At 39.6% G+C, this 22,320-nt stretch overlaps 2 protein-coding genes across 2 annotated transcripts; both read right to left on the bottom strand.

Annotated features, from left to right (window-relative positions):
* Positions 1-12,493: 12,493 nt before the first annotated feature.
* LOC141618561 (protein FAR1-RELATED SEQUENCE 5-like) lies at positions 12,494-15,168 on the bottom strand. The gene is made up of 5 exons (XM_074435665.1): positions 14,185-15,168; positions 13,603-13,927; positions 13,244-13,464; positions 13,084-13,134; positions 12,494-12,814 (listed from the first exon to the last, which is right to left on the bottom strand). The coding sequence occupies exons 1-5, from the start codon at positions 15,166-15,168 to the stop codon at positions 12,494-12,496; spliced, it is 1,902 nt and encodes a 633-aa protein (XP_074291766.1).
* LOC141618563 (uncharacterized) lies at positions 15,168-21,192 on the bottom strand. The gene is made up of 5 exons (XM_074435666.1): positions 18,048-21,192; positions 17,399-17,618; positions 16,289-16,365; positions 15,442-15,561; positions 15,168-15,262 (listed from the first exon to the last, which is right to left on the bottom strand). The coding sequence occupies exons 1-5, from the start codon at positions 21,190-21,192 to the stop codon at positions 15,168-15,170; spliced, it is 3,657 nt and encodes a 1,218-aa protein (XP_074291767.1).
* Positions 21,193-22,320: the final 1,128 nt, after the last annotated feature.

Here is a 22,320-nt window from a genome sequence, read left to right on the forward strand (position 1 = left end):
GATAAGCGTATACTACCCCTATCCTTTTAAAGAGCAAACATCATTACCTATCGTGTAGTAGTTGTAATTGATTTACTTTTAATCTTATTCGATTTTGATTTTTGGAAAAACAATGTCGGGAAAGCGGAGGTGCCCGAGAAATCACCGCGACGAAGAAGGCAAAAGTAGCAAGATCGAGAAGACACCTAGCAAAAAGGTGCCAACACGAAGCCATCAAAACCAACAAAGACAGAAGGAAGTCGAAGCATCTCATGCATCCGAGTATGTGTCTACAAATCTTTGCTCGACCGCAAGTCACTACTATTAGGGTTTATGATATATTGTCTCATTGTTACAAGTAAAAGCAGAATCAATTGATCTTTAAAAAATTATTCGACCGCCATTATTCGTATTCCATTTGTCATTTCTTCAACGACTTGACTACCATCATTCCTTTTCAATTTAATTGTTGTCTTTTATATTGTTATTGTAAACTTCTGATTTTAATTTTTGAAAATAACAATGTCAGGAAAGAAGAGGTACTGAGAAATCAATTTGCCACTAAAAAGGCTAAAGTGGCCGCATCGAGAAGCCACAGAGCAAAAAGGTGCCGACAGAGAACTTGCCAAAGCCGACTAAGAAGATGCAGACCGAAAAGCTTTCAAATCCTACGGTGAAAAGGCGACGAAGGTGCCTACAGAGAGTCTACGCGAGCAACACCGCTCCTTCAAAAAAGGTGCCGGTGAAGGAAAGTAAGGTGCCTACCGAAAAGGTCCTTAAGCCACCAAAGATAGTACAAAGGAGCAGTGCGAATGTTCGATCGACAAAGTAAAAAAGAAACCAATGTGACCAGGAAGAAGCGCGAAAAGCCGTCGCATGATGTTCCGTGTTGTTGAAGGAGCAATCGGTGCCCATTGAGAAGCAAGCAAGTGCACCTCCTCAAAAGGCAAAGAATCGTGCCAACGTCAAAGGCGCGACTAAGCAATCAAAATCGGTTGCAAAGGAGACAAAAGAAGAGGTGCCCAAAAAGTTATCGTAACAAAGGGTCGGACGAAAAACAAGAACGGCCAAATCTGCAGAGTTGGTGACGGAAGAGGTGGCAAAGAAGGTGCCCAAACAAAAGATGGCGGAGAAGGTTGTACCAAAAAAGAAAGTTTCGGCGGCAAAAGAGCCAATAGCGAGAAAAGCTAGTAAGCAAGAAAGAGAGCGTGAAGGTGTCTGTAAAAAAGAAACCGACAAACGCGAGTGCAAAAAAGGTGGCGAGAAACAAAGAAACCAAGACGAGTAACAAAAAGAGACCTAGAGATAAGCCCATGTCATCTCGAAGATGAAAGTGATAGAGATTATGAGGTTTCGGATGACTCGAGCGTCAGCTCCAAAATGTCGAAGAGGGCTAAAAAGAGAAGAGACCAAGAAGAAGACGGTGGTGAAGGCTGAAAAAGAAGAGGTCTTAAAAAAGTATGTGTCTTTCTAGTTGCCAAAACTTGTATGTTTAAAGTTTGATTTCAGTTTCATTGTTACAAAGAACACCTATCTTTGTAACATTTTTATCTTTGTTTAAGTGCTACTCTAATGTGGATGTCTTTGTAACATTGTCGATTATACTTGTTTGTTAATTGATCTTAGAAGGAAATTAATTTTCCATTAAAAAATTAGCTTGTTCTTTGTTCTTCTTGTTATTGTTGTTGTTTGTGTCGATTATCTTGATTCGTAATAAATTTATCCTAACTGTTTTGCTCGAAGTGAGTAATTGATTTTCTGCGTTCTAGTTTTTCGATTCAAAATTAGGGTTAATAATTTGTAATAAATGAGCAATTAATGTGTGTTACCGTTCTCCTTTCTACTGATTTATTTGTTCGTCGTGTTGAGTTGTTTAAAGTTTCGGTGTTACGAAAGAATGACTTTATTTGTATCCTTGTTTTGTTGCTTTCTTCTGCTTTGGTTTGTTGGCATAAAATAGTGTCACACTTTGTTTAGCGGTGGTGCTAATTTACACTTCCTTAATACAGGCCGGATAAATACCCAACTAAGTGCGGGGCCCGGTCGTTGGTTGATGTTATGAGCAAGTTTACCGTAAAGCGGAAGAAAGCCATTAAAGAAATTGGTTTTGGAGGACTATTGAAGATGAATATATCAGTAGTCCCTTCCGGCTAATGAGACTTGCTTGTTGAGGCTTTTGATTGCGACAGTTTGAAGGTTCATGTAACTGAAACAGAGGAGTTTGTCTTTGTCACAAAGTATGATGTTCATGACCTATTTTTTTACCGGTGAAGGGTAATAATGTGGTGCGACCGCAATCGGTCGCGGATCCCATGCCGAGGACACCGAGTTAAAAACAAATGGAGAAGGAAGTTCAACATCTCTACAAAGACCTGAACATCAAGCTAGATTTGGTGACTAGTTGGTTTAAGAATAACAAGGGTGCTTGCGGTGATGAGTTCAAGCAGATGTTCGTTCTTTATGCGCTCTCCACTTTTTAGCGCCGACTCCAAATTATTCTCGTTGATTTCAGATGTTGAAGGCTGTGGACGATGTTGAAAAAATAAAAGGTTTTAATTGGTCAAAGTATGTCTATGAGAAGGTAGTAGAGGGCGTCAAGGGGTTGAAGACAGGAACGGTTAAGTGTCTTTGTGGGTGTATTGTGGTCTGCTTTGTTGGCCTACATTCACCGGTTTGAGTTCCATGGCGAGGTACAACCAACCGACTTACCTCGATACAAAGCATTGGACAGATGAAAATCTTTCAAAAAGAGTCAAAGACGAAGGAAAGATTGGCTGTCTAGAACTAATGAGATGTCAGAAACTGTCTATCCTATTTGCCTTGGCAAGGGATCCCCAGCTGAAGGTAATGTGGCACTGTCAGTGTAATATCGTCACTGTAATATGGTCATTGTGATATCGTTATGTAATGGCTTTACTTGTAATAATATTATGTTACCTTACTATATTGTTAATTATTAATATTAATTACTAATTACTAATATGTTTCGTAAATATGATGGGCGAGAATCGATGAAGGTGAGGATGACGAGCCGAGTTTTTCTTAAGAGTAATGAGGGAAGGGAGTACATCTTGATGGAGAAGCTTCCTGGCATTGAAACAGATGCCGAGTTGAAGGAAAAAGTTGTTGATGTGAGTTGTTTTTATAAATTTAATTGTTCCGCAATTGTTACAACTCCCAAATCGGTATCTAATTCATTTCTTTCTTTTGGTTTATTGACTTAGGAGACCGAGTGATGTTCTTTGATGTATAGGAGGGATTCCAACCTTGTTCACGAGAGATTTGCTCGGCGAAGGTTTTCGAATCAAAGCGAAAGCAGTAAATCACCACTAAAACCTGAATACCTTAAATATGCCGAAGATGTTGTGCGAAAGGCTGAATCGTTGAAGAGGAGGGCGAATGACTTCCCGGTATATACAAGGTCCAAAGTCAGTAGGAAGTTGGAACCATTTCCAACAGAGAAAAGTCCTAGGACAGTTAAGTCAGAATCCCTGGTAAAGGAAGTATTGAGCAGTTTAAGTGAGCAACATCATGAAGAAGATGATGAAGAGGTTCATGACGAGGACAGGCAAGATGAGATGGAGGACGGAGTGGAAAGTGACGATGAGGACGGGACTGATGATGGAAACGATGATGACGGGACTGATGATGGCAATGATGATGACGGGACTGATGATGCAGAGGATGATGATGAGGACGGGGATGACGATGGCGGCGATGTTGAGAGTCGTCTTAAAAACAAGAGTCTTCAAGAGGGTGGCACGGACATAGATAACGATGAAGAAAGTGCCGATGAGGAGGAAGACGATGAAGAGGATGAAAAGGAAAAGGAGGATGAAGAGGAAGAAGACCAAGAGGACAAAGAGGAGGATGTAAAGGATCTTTGAAAGCCAATCGGTGAAGGTAATAGATCGAGTACTTGATGTTCTTTATGTTATTACTTTTAGTTATACTTTTACAATAACACTGTTACTGTAATATTTTATATATATTAATAGTTAGTAATATAATATTCAATTACTTACTTGTGATACAGATGAAGAGGATGATGCAGAGGAAAAGGATGATGCAGATGAAGACGATGATGCAGATGAGGAGGATGAATCTGGCAAAGGTCAAGAGGATGACGGAGATGAAGAGGAGGAGGATGATAAAGAAGAAGAAAATGAAGACGACAAAGAGGGGAGTGGCGAGGATGATGAAGATGCATCTGATGAAGGTAATATAGTAACAATACTACAATAATCTAATCACTTGCACTAACACCGTTACATGATCATTTGTTATAGAGTTTTCATTTTACAAATAATTACTAATAATCAATTACTTTCCTTTTAGATGAAAACGATGATGCTGATGAATATGATGCGTCAGGGCAGGGTGACAAAACAACTAGCGAGCCAGAAGATGAATCTGGTGAAGGTAATAGTGTAATGCTGTTATAGCCTTTCTGTTACTGGGTGCTTTTTTAACAAACAATTTAGTAATATATTTTCATTCATTATCTGCTACACAGATGACAAGGCAGAGGCCGAAGGTGATGCATCAGCCACTGAAGATAACCCAACTAGTGAGGCGGTGAAGAGCCATCTCCGAAGGTAATTGAGGAATCTATTTAAACTCGTTGTATTACGATGTAACATGTTAGCATTCTTATCAGAATACGGTTATAGTAACAATGTTTTCGTGACGTAGTTTTAACGAAGTTTCTGATTTATCTATTGTACCTTTTTTGGTTCAAAGAAAAATTGTTAATATATATTGAATCCAATTACCTGTGACACAGATGACGAGGAAGAGGCGGAAGTTGATGAATCAGGCAAGCCTGAAGACAACCCAGCCAATGAGGCAGCTAAAGAAGGATCTCCCGAAGGTAATAGAGAAATCTATTTGCACTCGTTGTATTAGGCGATGTAACACTATTAGCATCGTTAATGTAACATCTTTGTTATAGTAACTTATTTGTTATTCTTGTGTCGTAGTTTTATCGAAGTTTACAGTGATATATATATATTCAATTATCTCGCTACAGATGACAACGAAGAGGCCGAAGATGATGCATCGGGCCAAGTCAAGAGAACCAACGATCGAGGCGGTGAAGAAGGATCTTCGAAGGTAATTTTCTGAGAATAATCGTTAGTATAACTATGAGACATTGTTGATCCGAAAAACATTAGTAATTTATATTTAATTCAATTACTTGTGCCACAGATAACAAGGAAGAGGCCGATGATGATGCATCAGGCCAGGTTGTTGACCAACCAACCAGTGAGGGAAATGAAAAGGAAGATGACGATAAAGATGAAGAGGATGATGGGAATGAAAAACCAGATGAAGAGAACGATGATGATAAAGATGAAGACAATGCTGGCGATAAAAACGAAGATAACAAAGAAGGAGGATGAAGCAACTGGTAATGAAGACGCCGATGGGAATGATGAAAAAGGCGAGGAAGGAGAAAAACCCGGTGAGGTGATGATGAGACAGTTGGCGGCGAAGAACCAATAACTACTCGGTGCGGTCGGTAGCGAGAAGATGACGACGATGATGAAGTTGATATTGTCGATGATTGCAGTGATGAGATCCTGTATGACAATTACGACGAAGATACTGGCGACCACTATTTGTTACATGTCGAAACAACTGAAGACTGGATGCGCGTGATGGATCCTCGCTACGGCTGCACAATCGAATGTGGCCTACCAGCTCTGGATCTAACACTTGTGTCCAAGACTATGATAAAACACAAGGAGATAATGGCGCCTATTCTTGAAGTTAGGAAAGAAACAATTGACTATTGTTTTATCGACGATGACGAGAACCTCTCAGATACGTGAGTACTTTATTTACTCTTGCACTGTGATAAACAAAACGTTTTACTTTGCAAGTGAATCTTTGTTTCAACTGAATAGTTATTCTTGTTAAACTGTTACTCTATTAAAAGGTGTTCGACTATTACATCTCATTGTCCAACAGGGAAAGGCTTGTCTCGTATGGGAAGTATCACTTCATTCCAAGGGAAGATTTAACTTCATTGGCTCCTGGTGAGCTTATTTATATAATGGTCACTGAATGTTGGTCAATGTTTCTTTGAATGACCTCATCTCCGAAAGGTAGCAAGTGATACACCATTGAGGATCTTCATGGGCTTGGGTCAATCAGTATGTTCTTGTAATAAATAAATTTTTATTCTTATTGATTTTGTGTTTCTATAATGTTTATTGACTTTGTATTTATATTTATTTTTGTAGGACGCATTAGCAACGATGGCTCTTGGAAAACCCATTCAAAACTGACATTTAGAAAGTGAAGTTTTTCTTTGTCCTTCACACAAAGTGGATCAAATACAACAAGAGTCCACTGAATTTCGACTGTGATATGGTAAACCACATTATTTCGTTAATATTTTTTTTTTTATTCTTATATAAGTAGAGTGTATAGAAATTCTGTTTAGCAATGATATATATCTGCTTAATTGCAGATATTCATTCCACTCATTCTGGAGGACCACTTTTTCTGTGCTTGCATAAATTTCATGTCGAAAACCGTTGACTACCTAGACAACAAACCCTTATATGCCAGATCCCGAAAAGCAAAAATGGCAAGAAATGCGGTAAGTTTCTCTACTTACAGTGACAATGTTATACCTTTAAATTTCCATTAATAAATTTGGCAATCATAGTTACAGTAACATAGATACAGTAACAATATTACTTTTTGTGCAGGCAAATATCATGGGGAAAATGTTGTTAGAAATGCAAATTGCAAAAGGCTCCAAAGTGGAAAGTTTCCCACTTAAGAATGTGAAATTTAAATGGCGAAGAGCAATCGCAAAAACGTGGATTGTGGGGTTTTCATGATGATGCACATGGCTTTCTACACGGGGAAGGTTTTTGACTCGGTGGGGATGAACGGAAAAGAATGTTGTACCGTGTCTTTGAAATATGTGCAATACTTGTTCTTAGCGACTTGAATCAAGTACGAAAAGAGGTGCAAGGGAGGATATCAAAATTCAGGAATGAAAGGGAACATTTGAAGGAAAAGTCTGCAAAAAGAAGGCTGGAAGAGAAGAAGGAAAAAAGGAAGAGGAAAAAAAGGAAGAGGAAAAAACAAAGAAGCCACAGGAAAAACAAAAAGGGGAAGAGCCCAAAAGCAGTAGGGTGAAGTCGGTTGCTTACAAGCATTCTCCTAGAGCAATTGGTGAAGATGAGGAGATAATATTTAAATTTCATAAAGATGATGTTATGGGATGTTCTCTAGGTGACGGTGAAATTGACGGTGATATATTCCTAGTCTCTGAATTTATGAGAGCAAATCGAAATCTGCATCAAAGACAACTAATCCGAGAAGGCACGTTCTTGATTATGCGTTTATGGATGATATCGACTTCCACAAAAGGTAAAATACTTGTTGTTACTTGTGAAAGTGTTCCGTGACACTGCTTTTCAGTAAAACTGGTTTTTAAACACTGTTTATGTTACAAGTTTCTGCGAAAACTCTTGAGTAATCGACTCTTATGGTTCTCGTAACAGTGAGATCCCTGGCTGCGTTTGGAGACAACGGGAGGTTGACAAGAGCTGATATACTCTCACTACGTCCTAGGAGTCACACAAATTGGATGGTGTTTGAATGCTGGTCTCTACTCTTGAATTATGTCGAGAAAAAGAAAAAGAGGCACAAGGGCAGCAGGGCCAACCATACTTTACTTAGGACTAGGTCACATGGTAAGTTGCATCGGTGTTAAATGTCTGCTTCTGTTCAAGAACATATGATTCTTTTACAAGGGAAATCTAACCCTTACATTTTTTTTTTTTTTTAAAAACTACAAAGATGCTCTCTGTTTGTGATGCGGGAGGATAGTGAACGATCGATATAAAGAACGAGTTGTTTGAAATTTGGGATAATTTCATCAACGCGAGCAAGGCAAATTACAGACTTGATGCCGAACTTATTTTTATACCTTGTTTGGCTGGCTATCACTACTTCTGTGTGTGTATTAATTTCCTCAACAAAGAGATTAGTGTGATCGACAGTCAATCGTATGCTAACTGGGAGTCTTCATTCACTTACGACATCGCAATGGCGTGATAAGTCCCCCGAGTTGTCGAATTGTATGTTTACTGAGTTTCAGATTTCGATTTCGATTTGATGTTACGATGTCATTATCGTAACGTTATTATGTTGTTTGAGTATTCTTTGTTACACCTATACCGTAACATTGTTGATTACATGATTTCTTAGTTGATAGTAAAAGGAAATTAATGTTCTGCTTTTCGACGGGCCGGTTGCATGAGTGACTACCTGGACACAAAGGGCGACGTGAGGGTAACTGAAATGCTCCGCTATCCTGTGGTAAATGTGAAGTTTAAATGGCAGAAACGGGCTTCCGTATTTGAAGAGTCAGCCTGTATCACTATGATGCCGTCCAATTTTTGGGATATGCAAACAAGTCTTCTTTGCTCAACAACACATTTTATCGGCGGGCATGTGCTTCCCAAATTGTTGCATGTTTGCTCATGGTCGACATCAACAAAATACGGGCTGAATTGTTGATTTGTTGAAATTTTCAAAAAATCAAAGAAAACAATCGGCCGATATAGCCTGCAAGGAGGGAAGCGGCTAGAATGCTCAAAGGGAAGGCAACGGAAGATGAATTGTCAAACAAAGAACCACCGATTGAGAATGAACCGAAGCCACTCAACACCGAAATGCCTGTACTTCGTTTTAAAGTTAAAATCAAGTGATGTACTCTAAAACAATGTTACTTTAACAACGTAATAGTGGTCATCATAGACAAAGTGGAACATATTTTCGAATATTTTGGAATATATTACAAATAAGTTTTTATTCTTGTAATAAAGAACTTATTATATGCGAAATTCATTAACTATGTTCCGTGAATAAAGGTGTGATTTCAAGAGTGAAAAGAGAAAACATAATTTGACGTTTTGTATTCTTCACTCTTGCAAATTGTTATAACCGCACTTCATAGGGAATACGAAACATGGGTTGGATAAGTTTCATGTCCGATTTTGTCTGTTGGAATTCAAAAATTAACTGTTTGTTTAAAGCATTTAATTTTGAAAACAGTTTTTAAAATGTTAAGTGTTTTTTTTTAAACAAAAAAAGTCGAGACAAAATGAAAATAATGTTCTTGTAACAACGTGATAGTAATAAATGAAAATTATAATAAAACATTTTGACGCTTAGAATTCTCCACTCTGCAAAGCATTTATAATCTGGACTTAATTATGGGGAACATGCACGTGGTTAACATCAATCATCATTTAAAAACATTTACAAAGCAGTTAATAAAAGTGGTTTTTAAAGCAGTTAATTTTTTTTTTTAAAAAATAACTGTTTTGTTTTTCACAATTATCTATAAATAATGTCATTGTAAAAAAGCACAATTATGTTACTGTAACAGACGGTTTTGACGCTTTGAATTCTACAATCTGCAGCAGTTATCTTTCTAAAACAGTTTTGCACTTTGTTCAAAGTGACGTGTTTCAAGGCAGTTATTTTTTTTTTTTTTTTAAAACTGTTCTGTTTTTTTCAGTTATCTATAAATAATCTCATTTTCATTCAACATTTACACTTCATTTTCTAAACAAAAAAAATAAGCCAAGACAAATTCAAAGGTTTTTCATGTCTAATTTTTTTTAAATCTTTTGTAATATTAAAAACCTTGCTCTAATTGAGGGAAAACAGTTTCTGTTTGTTTATAAATAGATTTTGTTTTGTCTAATTTAGGGAAAACAGTTTATTTTTCTGTTTTAATAGGTTTTTTTTTTTTTTGTTGCAGCAAGAGAAAAATGGAACGAATTCAAAGGAAACTAGAAGACACCAAGTTTGAACTGGAAGAAATGACAAGGCATAGAGATTCATTACTTGAGCAAGTTATATCATCGATAGTAAGGTAATAGAAATGGTGGAACAGTACAAGTGCTTGAAAATGACTTGGAAAATGCTCAAGCTCATATCAAGTTTCGATGGCGGAAAACAAGTGTATTGGGAAACACAGAAGAAGAAAATAAGTCAAGAAGTACATTTGAAACCGATTTAGACCGTCAATTTCTCCTTGGTGTTACTGACTCTTGGGAGTCATATGCTAAACTCAACCCTTCGATTAATAGGAAGTGGCCTCTTGTTGTCAAAGCTATTGAAGAGATGGAAGGTTACAGGAATAATCTGAAAAGGGAGTTGCTAGAGGGCGAAAGCGTGTTCATTCTCCTCCGTGAATAAACGACTAAGAAGGGAGTAAAAGATTTAATATTTCCTTTCTTTATTCGATTTTTATGCTTTGTGATGACTTATATTTAAGTTAACTATCATTCTGTTTCTAAGTGTTTCGTTTGTAATCAGTGTTTGTAACACTTGTTTTTAATGAATGACATCTTAATTCGGTTAATTGTCCAATTTACTATTTGAATTGTGGTATATTAAATTGAACAACGATTATGTAACTATGTTTAAAATTGTCAAAAAACGCTCCTAATCCAACCCTAAACCCTTTTCCTTAAACAAAGCTTGTTCGTAGTACAACAGTGTTACTGATAAAACCAAAACTAAACCTTAGGGAAGGACGGGTGATACCTGTCGTGGGACGGGATTAAAATTTGGGGAAAAACGCTCCTAAAACGGGACGGAAAAGGGTTTAGGGTTGGATTAGGCACCTTTCGTGAGCCGCCTAATCCAACCCTAAACCCTTTTCCTTAAACAAAGGTTGTTACAGTAAAACCAAAACTAAACCCTAGGGAAGGACGGGTGGTGATACTGTCGTGGACGGGATTTAAATTTGGGGAAAAACGCTCCTAAACGGGACGGAAAAGGGTTTAGGGTTGGATTAGGCGGCACCGCTTCGCGGAGCCGCCTAATCCAACCCTAAACCCTTTTCCTTTAAAAATCGTGGTGCGAAAAAACCAAAACTAAACCCTAGGGAAGGACGGGTGATACCCTGTCGTGGACGGGATTTAAATTTGGGGAAAAACGCTCCTAAAACGGGACGGAAAAGGGTTTAGGGTTGGATTAGGCGGCACCGCTTCGCGGAGCCGCCTAATCCAACCCTAAACCCTTTTCCTTAAACAAAGCTTGTTACAGTAAAACCAAAACTAAACCCTAGGGAAGGACGGGTGATACCTGTCGTGGACGGGATTTAAATTTGGGGAAAAACGCTCCTAAAACGGGACGGAAAAGGGTTTAGGGTTGGATTAGGCGGCACCGCTTCGCGGAGCCGCCTAATCCAACCCTAAACCCTTTTCCTTAAACAAAGCTTGTTACAGTAAAACCAAAACTAAACCCTAGGGAAGGACGGGTGATACCCTGTCGTGGACGGGATTTAAATTTGGGGAAAACGCTCCTAAAACGGGACGGAAAAGGGTTTAGGGTTGGATTAGGCGGCACCGCTTCGCAGAGCCGCCTAATCCAACCCTAAACCCTTTTCCTTTAAAAATCGTGGTGCGAAAAAACCAAAACTAAACCCTAGGGAAGGACGGGTGATACCTGTCGTGGACGGGATTTAAATTTGGGGAAAAACGCTCCTAAAACGGGACGGAAAAGGGTTTAGGGTTGGATTAGGCGGCACCGCCGCGGAGCCGCCTAATCCAACCCTAAACCCTTTTCCTTAAACAAAGCTTGTTACAGTAAAACCAAAACTAAACCCTAGGGAAGGACGGGTGATACCCAGTCGTGGACGGGATTTAAATTTGGGGAAAAACGCTCCTAAAATGGGACGGAAAAGGGTTTAGGGTTGGATTAGCGGCACCGCTTCGCGGAGCCGCCTAATCCAACCCTAAACCCTTTTCCTTTAAAAATCGTGGTGCGAAAAAACCAAAACTAAACCCTAGGGAAGGACGGGTGATACCCTGTTGTGGACGGGATTTAAATTTGGGGAAAAACGCTCCTAAAACGGGACGGAAAAGGGTTTAGGGTTGGATTAGGCGCACCGCTTCATGAGCCGCCTAATCCAACCCTAAACCCTTTTCCTTAAACAAAGCTTGTTACAGTAAAACCAAAACTAAACCCTAGGGAAGGACGGGTGATACCTGTCGTGGACGGGATTTAAATTTGGGGAAAAACGCTCCTAAAAGGGGACGGAAAAGGGTTTAGGGTTGGATTAGGCGGCACCGCTACGCGGAGCCGCCTAATCCAACCCTAAACCCTTTTCCTTAAACAAAACAAATCGTATAACAAATTGTATAATCTCATTCTTTGTAAAACTTAGGAAATATGCTCCTAAAACAGACGGAAAATGGTCCTAAAACAATATGTATTCTTTGTATAAAATGTTGTAAGTCTTTGTATAAAATGTTAACTATGATGTAGGAAAATCGAATGACTTTTTATTGTGACATGTTATTGCCACAAAGAAGACACAATTCTACTTTTTTATTTTTCTTTGTGACATATTATTGTCACAAAGAACACAAAATCCTACTAATTATTGCTAAGGTCACAATGTTACTGTAACATCATAACAATATCAAACTTTTTTCTTTTTAGTCGCTTTCTCAGACTACATCGCTGCTATGCGAAGAGGGCATGTTCTCCTGTCGTGGGTAACTCTTTCTTTGCAGTATGCACATAGCCTCTTTGGCTTGGCTGCTTTTTCAATGGCCTGTTGTTTAGCCGACTTCAATCTTTTTCCACTACCCTTGTTGCGTGCTTGTTCCGGAGGGTGGATAGTGACTTGTGACGACGAGCTGCAGCCCAACAACATCTCCATCTCTTGGTCTTTTGTAAGCGGTTCAATACATAACTTCTGCCGGAACTCAACTAGGAGGGATGCTAACTCTTCCGTGTGTTCAACAGGTAAAGTTTTGAGAACGCCAACTATCTGACGGAACTCGACCATACGTTGCACAAATGATCGTTATCGAGGTAGCCATATATGAATCCTCAATGACATTCCCATTCGAATCAAGCTGGAAGTAAAACAAAGCAGTTCTTGTTTATCATGGTGACAATGTTACTGTAAGAAATTATGGTTACAATGTTATCAGTAAAACAATTCTTTGTTACAAGTCAAAATCACTTTGTAATAATGTTTTCGAATCAAACCTGTTCGCTGCGTGTGTGTTATTTAGCCAACGATCTACAATGTACTTGCTTGGTATTCGCCCAATTCCTTTGCCCTTGTACACCCACAAAATATGCCTGCAGAGTAATCCAATTCTTTCGAACAGTTTACACTCGCATCGCATCTGTGCTTCTAAGGTCCAACCTCACCTTGAAAATTCTGTCGTCTGTCTCAAAGATCGATTACATGAATTATGCGCACATGCTCCTCCTTCTCAAAGTCATCAACACCACATGAATCGGCCGCCATTACTTCTTCTTGGAACACCTTGAACACAGCATGTGTGTATATAATAGCGCCATGCTTTTCTATAGGTAATTCTGTCTTAAGCTCGGGGAATGAGTGGTCATTTGTTATAATCATCGCACCTTCGTGTATAGCGCTTTGGTCCATAGTAGATTTGGAACCTGGTTTTAATGCAACAAGGATTCGGCAACAAATTATTTATGTAACAATGAAACAATGGTATTGTAACATACACTGTTCCTGCATCTGTAAGGAATGAAAAAGAGGTGTTTACCTCATCCAAAATTCGACCAGTGTACCAAAGTGATTCTCATAGCGCTTGAAAAACGAATTTGTACTTTTCGATCGTTGTGTTGTTCTTAATATGCAGCCCAAGGCAAGGTCACGATGGTAGGCAGGAATCCAATGGTGTCTGTCGTCGAACATTGTAGTCAACCAATCATTATCTTCCAGCTCGAAATCTGAAATGACCTTCTGCCACTTCTCTTCGAACTCCGACGGCTCCATATCAGGGTCCCAAACAACAGCGTTGAAGCGAGCAAGGAAGTCCGTGTCTCTGCAGAGGTCTTTGAACCAACTTTGTCCGTGATCTTTTGTGTAATATGCCACATACAATAACGATGCCTAGCTGTCTTGAAAACAGAAGGGAAAGCCTGTTGTATGCCAGGCATAATGAAACGACAAGTCGAACGTGATATTGACCAGTGATAGGGAAAGAGCAAGTGAGTAAATTATATGTTAGTAATTTAGTTACTGGTGACATTGTTATTGAATAACCTTGTAAAAGAGGAAGAGATGGAACAGTGGTAGTTGGAGTCAGAAAGTTGGGGTACAATAATCTTAAGTAAGTCTCATTTAAAGTAACATTGTCACACTATTACCTTCTTTATGCCAGGGCATTGATCCGTGATCATGAATCGTGGCTCTTTTGTCCCATGGCAGTCAAGAAATCTTTGAAAGGTCCATTGGAAGGAGATGTCATCCTCGTGTAACAGGAGACAACCGGCAAACAACACCGACTTTCTGTGGTGATTAACACTTGTGAATGGTGTAAAAACCATATCATACTTGTTGGTTCCGTAAGTAGGGTCGAAGCTAACAGCATCCCCAAAGAATGAGTAGTTTCTAATACATGTAGCATCAGCCCAAAAGAACTTTGTTAGACGGTTTTGCGAATCAACATCATAGGCGAAGTAGAACTGGGGTTGGGTTGCTTTGAGTTTCTCGAGTCGATCGATGAAAAGGTCAGCATCTCTTAACCCAATGTAGCACTTGATATCTCTTTGAAAGTTCTTAAAATCTATCAATGTAGCACCGATATTTTCATACCCATTGACAAGTTCCTTAACCTGTCTAAAGGTCAATCCAGCGCCAATATTCAACTTGGAGTTGTCCAAGATAAGCGTCTTCTGGAACATATCAAGGGATCGTGAAATCTTATCGAGATCTCTGTTACAGACAGAGGTGAGACGATGATTGTGGACTTCAGAAAACTCGTCAATCATAGCTGGGCCATCAAGGCCATGTAGAAGGGCAAATCTGACGTATGCTCGGCATCCAATTCTTGTGATTTTAACTCGCCGATTAACTGTACTAGCTGTGGACGAACAATTACCCATATTCTCATCATCCTTGGTTCTGGGACGCTGTTTCGGTTTAGATTCCCTGAACCCTTGACGGTTGCAGACTACGAATTTTTGGTGTGCAACACCACCTCGTAGTGTTTTCGTACTGTGCTTCCGAGGGGTAAATCCGCATGCCCGAGCATAAACCTCGTAGAACTTGATTCCAGCCTCAAGGGAGGCGCGCACCAATGGTAGGTCTAAACTTGTGCTCAACCACACGCATCCAGCGCTCACCTCCATTAGGCGTGTGAGAGAACAAGTCGATTATTTGGTTGAGGATTGGGTTGCTCTTGGACAATTGGCGTAGAATGGGGTTGAGTGACAGAACTTGAGTCTGTAATACAAAAAGGGAAATACGAGTATTAGTGACCTGAAATACAACGGTGGTATTACAAAGAGTAACATTGTTCTGATAATACTAGTACTATGACAATGTAGTGACATAAGGATGGACGGGAGAACAGGAATATGCGAAGAGGATGGACTTCAATTTAGAACAAGAAACTAAAGTACATTGAAGTAACAGCAGAATAAGAGGACGTCCAGAAGTGGTACAGCATATGTTATATGTGCAATGGAAAATGAATATATGTGATTGTGTTACAGTAACATTGATATTGTAACAAGCTGAGCCTGTAAGCATTGACAGCAGAACAGGAATATACAGACAGGGGAACATGAATATACAAGACAGGATAAGAGGTCAAATATAATGAAATTTGACCGAATTTGAACGAGAAAATCAACAAATACAAGGATATTTGACCTAATATTTAAGAGAAAAGCAACTACGAGTATAATCAAAGGAAAGGAGACCGTAAACTGAAGTAGAAGTGAACGGATTTCATTAAAATTGAAGCAAACATAAAATCGATTAACCTAAAAAACTGAAAAGCAACAAAATAAAGACAAATATAATCAAAATTGACGGAATGTGACGATAAAGCAACTGCGATTGTAAGCAGAAGCAGAGGAGAACGCAAATATGAAAATTCGATAGGAAAAACAACAAATACAAGGATATTTCACCTAATATTTAAGAGAAAAGCAAATACGAGAAGAATCAAAGGAAAGGACATCGTAAAATTGAAGTAGAAGTGAACGGATTTCGTTAAAATTGAAGCAAACATAAAATCGATTAACCTAAAAAACTGAAAAGCAACGGAATAATGAAATTACAATAGCGAGTGATCAGCGACATAGAATCCAGATGAAATCGCGAAAAGCAAAACTGAAAACAACAACGATTATCATGAAAGCAAAGGATAAAGCGAAATTGCAAATTCAAGAGAGAAAACAACGATTCTAATCAAATTTGACAGGAAAAACAATAACGATTATAATCAAAGAAAAGGATTACCTGCGCGCAAACTATTTTCAGTAGAATCGGCATCCATAGGAGTATCAACCATCAAGCAAAAACTGAGAACGATTGAACTGTAGAAATAATTGAATGATGAATTGAAAAGTAAAATTATTTGTGTATATTTTTTTCTTTGGATTTGTTTTACGCGAGAACGAAAGAAAACAGAGGGAAATTCGTAGAGAGAGAAAAAGTGTGAATGAAGAGAGAGAAAGTGAAACAGAATTGTAAGGTTAAGCGTGAAATCGAGCCTTATATAGTCTAATTATAATTTTTGAGATTTAATCTCAGCCGTTGATTAGGAGTAGATCTAATGGATGAGATTAAGATGCTAGACTCACCTAAGATACCTAGACTCACTTGATGCAATTTCTATATATATATATATATATATATATATATATATATATATATATATATATATATATATATATATATATATATATATATATATATATATAAAGTCTGAGATCTTGTGAGTTTGGATTCTTATGGTGAGTTTGTGCTCACATGTTATTCTAGTGTTATTTTTATGTTTTTATGATTCTCTTGTTTTCTCATGATGTTGCCCTTTAATTTATTTTATTTTTTGTGTTAGCACATATTATTCAAGTTTTTTTTGGGTTAATACCTGTTATTCGAGTGTTATTTTTCTTTTTTATCTTTTTTTTTATCTTTTTTTTGTTACACTAAAATAACACTACAATAACACGTGTTATTCTGGTGTTATTGTACTGTTGTTCTAGTGTTATTCTGGTGTTATTGTAGTGCTATTCTTATGTTATTGTGGTGTTACTCTGATGTTATTGTACTGTTATTGTGGTGTTATTCTTCTGTTATTTTCACGCTTCTCTAATTTTCTCATTATGCTAATTTTTTTTTGTTATCAGGAGTGTTTTGTATTCGGCCTACGGGCTGCAATATATGTTAATTTGGTTCTACTTCTACCTTTGATTAATAATCATAGCAATGAGAGTTTTGTCAGACACTACGATTTTCATGTTCGTTTAATTTAAGTGACCATTCAAGTTCGTCTAAGTGAGCTACAAATATGCCTGGTCAACTAGTCTAAGTGACCTGACTAGCAAGCTATTACACATTCCTCACAGGGCTGTGGCTGAATATATTTCAAGGGATCTTCCATACAGATTGTGAGAAGTCAGCTTTGTACATGTTTTGAAGAAAAGCTTGGAGTCTTTGAGTGAATTGTTGCCACTACAATGGCAAAACACTGGAGAGCTGACAGGAATGACGACTGTTAACTGACAAAATATAGGCCATTGCGTATGTTGATCATTTTCAGCTTGGCCGGTGCTTGATCTGAGCCCTACATGCACAATAGAATGTCATTTAAGCTCTCTTGAGTCTTGATGGTGTTATAACGGAATGCAATTGTCTCAAATTAGTGCAGGACGACACAAAATAGTCCGACTGAACAAAATCACAAGTTGTGAATATAGATATCTTGAGTGAAACAATTGCTCAAGAATACGCAATGTTATTAGCCCTACTTGCGACTTGCAAGAAACAGTTGCTCAAGAATACACTAATGTACTAGGTGAGAACCTCGTAAAATCGACTTCAACTTGGCAGACAATAGAAAAAGTGAAAAATAATTTTTTTTTTTTTTTTTTTTTTTTTTTTTTGACAGCTGTAAAAATAGGATATTACAATCGCATGGCTTGTTTGGCCAACCCATGTGCTATAACGTTCAGACGCCTCGGAATAAAACTAAGACTCAAGCAATGAAAGAAACTAAGCCGATCACGAAGATCTGCAAGAATCCCCGCAATCAAGTGGTCCTCCTTTTCGAGCCCCGCAATTTGATTGATTAGCTGCAAACAGTCAGACGATAAGTCAATGTGAAGAAACCTCCTCTCCTGTGCCCATACCAAAACTTCTCTGACTCCTAACGCTTCTGCTTGCATTGCTGATTCTGCCCTGCTGCGCACCATCCCCCTCTCGAGTTCCTGCCCCGTATGGTCGAACGCAATCCACCCGACCGCCGCATCCAATCCCCGTACCCAGCTAGCATCCACTTTGACCCTTACCACCGCGCAATTGCTGTGATTTCCAATAAGGCGGACGGGGTATCCATTGCGTATAGCCTCCCTTTCTTCATACGACGAACCTTCTTCGGAAGTTTGTAGCAATGACAGGGGTTGCTTTGTAGGTGAGGAGTTGCACAGCATATGTATTTTCTCCCTAACTGAATTATAAAAGCATCCCGTTATCGTAAACGAGTTCAAATCCAACTTCTGGAAAATGACGTTATTCCTTAACGTCCACAAACCCCACAGGACTGCCACAAAGGTAATCAGATTGTCCTCACTCCCTTCAGAATTGGACAAGTAACTTAACCAGTCATAAATCCAATCCGAAATCGAAATACCTGCAGCACTGTCTACTCGGATGCCTAGGGTTGAACCCGCCCATAATCTTCGAGTGAGGCTACAGTCGCGAAAGAGATGTTCCACTGTTTCAATGCATTTCTGATCGCCTCCGCACATACTACAGTAAGGATCAACATCCAGCTTTCGTTTAAGGAACTCACTCCCGGTGGGTAGAGCCTTCACGATGATCTTCCAGAGTAGTATTTTCCAAACCCTAGGGACTGGTAAATGCCATAGCGTTTTCCTACAGAACTCCCTTCCTCGATCATTGATTCTTGTTCTGTCTTTACTGGTGCCTCGTGTGGCCATATAACTATCAAAAATTAGTCCATAACCGCTCTTGACCGTAAACATCCCGGTCTTCGTGTATGGCCAGAAAACCGAGTCCCTCAATCTGATTTCGCTTGATGGGATGGCAAGAATCCGAGTTGCCCACTCCTCCTCGAATACAGCGTTAATAAAGTCAGCATCCCACTTTCCATTCTGATGGAGAAGGTTCCTTACCTGCAAATGTGCCATATGACTATGGTTTAACTCAAGCCACATACTCTTCGGTTCCGGGCACATTCCCCCCACCCATCTAGAGGTCCACACATTCAGCCTCGAGTCCATTCCAATCTTCCAGCCAATGTTATCCAAAACAAAAGATAGTCCATGTAAAATGCTACGAATGCCCCACGAGCTGCCAGAACCGCTAATGGGGCGCATGTCATGTTGGAAAACCTGAGAACGAAACAATTTTTGTCCGAAGATTCTGGAGAATAAAGAATTTTCCCCAGAGATAATTCTCCATCCGTGCTTGGCAAGTAAAGCCTGGTTGAGGCATTCGACATTTCTGATTCCTAGCCCGCCCGCACTCTTAGGTAAACTCAGGAAATTTTTGCTACACCAGTGAACATTATTCCCCATCTTGCATCCTGCCCACCAAAATTGTGCCAAAATAGAGTTGATCTTTTTTGCCACACTTACCGGAATTTTAAAAACCGATAGAAAGTAATTTGAGAGATTGGATAGAACCGATGAAATCAGGGTAAGTCGACCCGCTGGTGATAGAAAAATCCCATTCCATGAAGAGATACGTCTGGTGATGTGCTCGATTAGAGTACTAAAAATGTCTGACTTTGAGTCATTAAACTCTGCCGGGATCCCCAAGTATTTTCCAATGCCCTTATTCTGTCGAATCATGAAAGTCTTCAAGAGCCGTTGTGCCCTTATCAACGTAATATTTGGGCTGAAAAGAATACCGGATTTATCTAAATTCAATTGCTGCCCCGAGGCCTCACAATAATCAAGGATGATCCTCATGAGATGTAGGGCAGAGTTACTCTTATCCTTAAAGAAGAAAACCGAATCATCCGCAAAAAACAGGTGAGTAATTGGTCGGGTTCCTTGAGCAAGCTGGACTCCATGGATTTTCTTTAGATCGTGTGCATGGTCGATATTACTGGAAAGTACCTCCATACACAGTAGAAATAAATAAGGTGACAGGGGGTCACCTTGCCTTAGCCCGCATCGAGGACGAAATTGAGGCATCGGGGTCCCATTTACGAGAATTTCGTAGCTCACAGAAGTGACACAGTTCATAATCAAACCCCTCAGATGCTGATGGAACCCAACCTTCTCCAAAACCGCCTCCAAAAAATCCCATCTAATTCTGTCATAAGCCTTACTCATGTCTGCTTTAAAAACACCTAGGCCCAGCCGCCCCTGTTTATGGCAAGATATTTTATGGATTGCCTCATGTACCACCAGGATATTGTCACTAATACACCTCCCTGGTAGGAACGCATTCTGCGTTTCGCCGATCAGAGATCCCATAACTTTTGCCACCCGATTGGCAATACATTTGGACACAATTCTCATCATAACATTACAGAGGCTAATAGGCCGATAATCAGAAACTCCTTCCGGACTTTCCTTTTTAGGAACAACCGTAATAAAAGTTCGATTCACTTCCTTAAGGAGCCTACCTGAGTTTAGGATGGAGAGGACATCTTTTGTAAAATCTCGTTTCACCATGGACCAACAACGTTGATAGAAAACTGCCGGAATGCCATCAGGCCCCGGGGCTTTCAGGGCCCCCATTTGAAAAACCGCCGTACGGACTTCTTTAGTTGAAAAAGGCCTATTGATCCGGTCAGTTTCATCCTGGGATATCTTACACTTCAGATGTGTGAGAGATTGTTGCAAGGCAGACTGATCCCGCCACATAACCCCCTCCTCCTCAGCTAAGAAGAGATCCATAAAAACTTTCTGAAACTCACCCCGCACTTGTCCCTCCTCATAGAGCCATTCCCCCTCCGAGTTTTTCATCCCGTGAATATGATTCCTTCCCGCGCGTCCTTTCACCCAGTTAAAGAAGAATTTTGTACAAGTATCCCCCTCCGCCATCCACTTAATTTTTGCACGCTGTTTCCAGAAAACCGCTGTTGCTCGTGCAAACTCAGTAACTTCCTCGTTTGCTTTTGAGTACTCCTCCTCTCCACCCCAATTGATGGCCAGAGTCATGCCATTTTCTAAGTAATTTTAAAATATGATAATATTGACAATACAAATTTAAGAGACAAACTAAATCAGTTAACGCATACCTCGGTGAACATGTCAAACGATTTACAGTCGCCTTGTTACTCAAAACTTGGCTTAGCTTTGAGTACTTTCAGAGGGAAACCAATATCCCAACCACCACAATCACAGCTCCTACCGCATCTTCATCGATCCACCACTCGAGTCCACTGCTGCTGCCAAACCCGTCACCTGCATCACCTTCGAGAACCACCATGTTCCGACACCTCCTCTTCCATAATTATGAAATTGAACTCGCCCACCATCAATTCAATCAAGCTATCTCACCATTTTTGTCTTTTTTACCACTACAAACGAGCAACCCCAAGTCTAGAACTACAGCTCGCACTCATCATCGCCGGCTCTGAACCCGTGTTCCTCCCCTGCTCCAATCACGTATCACCTAGCACCAACAATCACAACTCAACATTTAGCAACAACCCAGCAGCAGCAACCACCATTTCAGAGCCACTATCAACTCGCACCACCTACTCGACAACACCTAGCAACTATGGCTCCGTACCGGAACCGTCGCAACTACCTGTTGTTCCAGTTTGTCGATCATTTTAATCGCAATAAATGGAAGTGAGATAGAGAATAATTTGGAGGAGACTGAAAATTAGGGTTCTTGATTCGAGAATATGAGGATTTTGATTTGGGTGTGGAGAGAAAGTGCAATGAGGAATTTTCAAGGAGAAATTTCAGTTAGTCTTGCTGAAGACGGGTTGGAGTAAGTGACGGGTAATGTCACTCACAAAACGGATAGGGGGGACAAGGTGGGGGCACCCCTATGTGCTTCCCTCTCTCCTCTATTTGGGTCATTTGTGAAAGAAAATGGTATCCGTCACTCCAAAGTGACGGATACGTGCCGTCTTCAATGAGATTTTGTGGAGAAATTTTCCGTCGGCGAAAGGATGAAGATAGAATTAAATAAGAATTGTTTATGTTGCATAAAGCTAAATAGAACAGCGATACAATTTACTTTATTTCAGATTCAATCTTAACCGCTGATTTCCTGGATCCAATGACTAATATTTGTGAGCACAAACTCACCATAAGAACCAAACTCACGAG

The sequence above is a fragment of the Silene latifolia genome, chromosome X (assembly GCF_048544455.1).
Source record: "Silene latifolia isolate original U9 population chromosome X, ASM4854445v1, whole genome shotgun sequence".
Lineage (NCBI taxonomy): Eukaryota > Viridiplantae > Streptophyta > Magnoliopsida > Caryophyllales > Caryophyllaceae > Silene > Silene latifolia.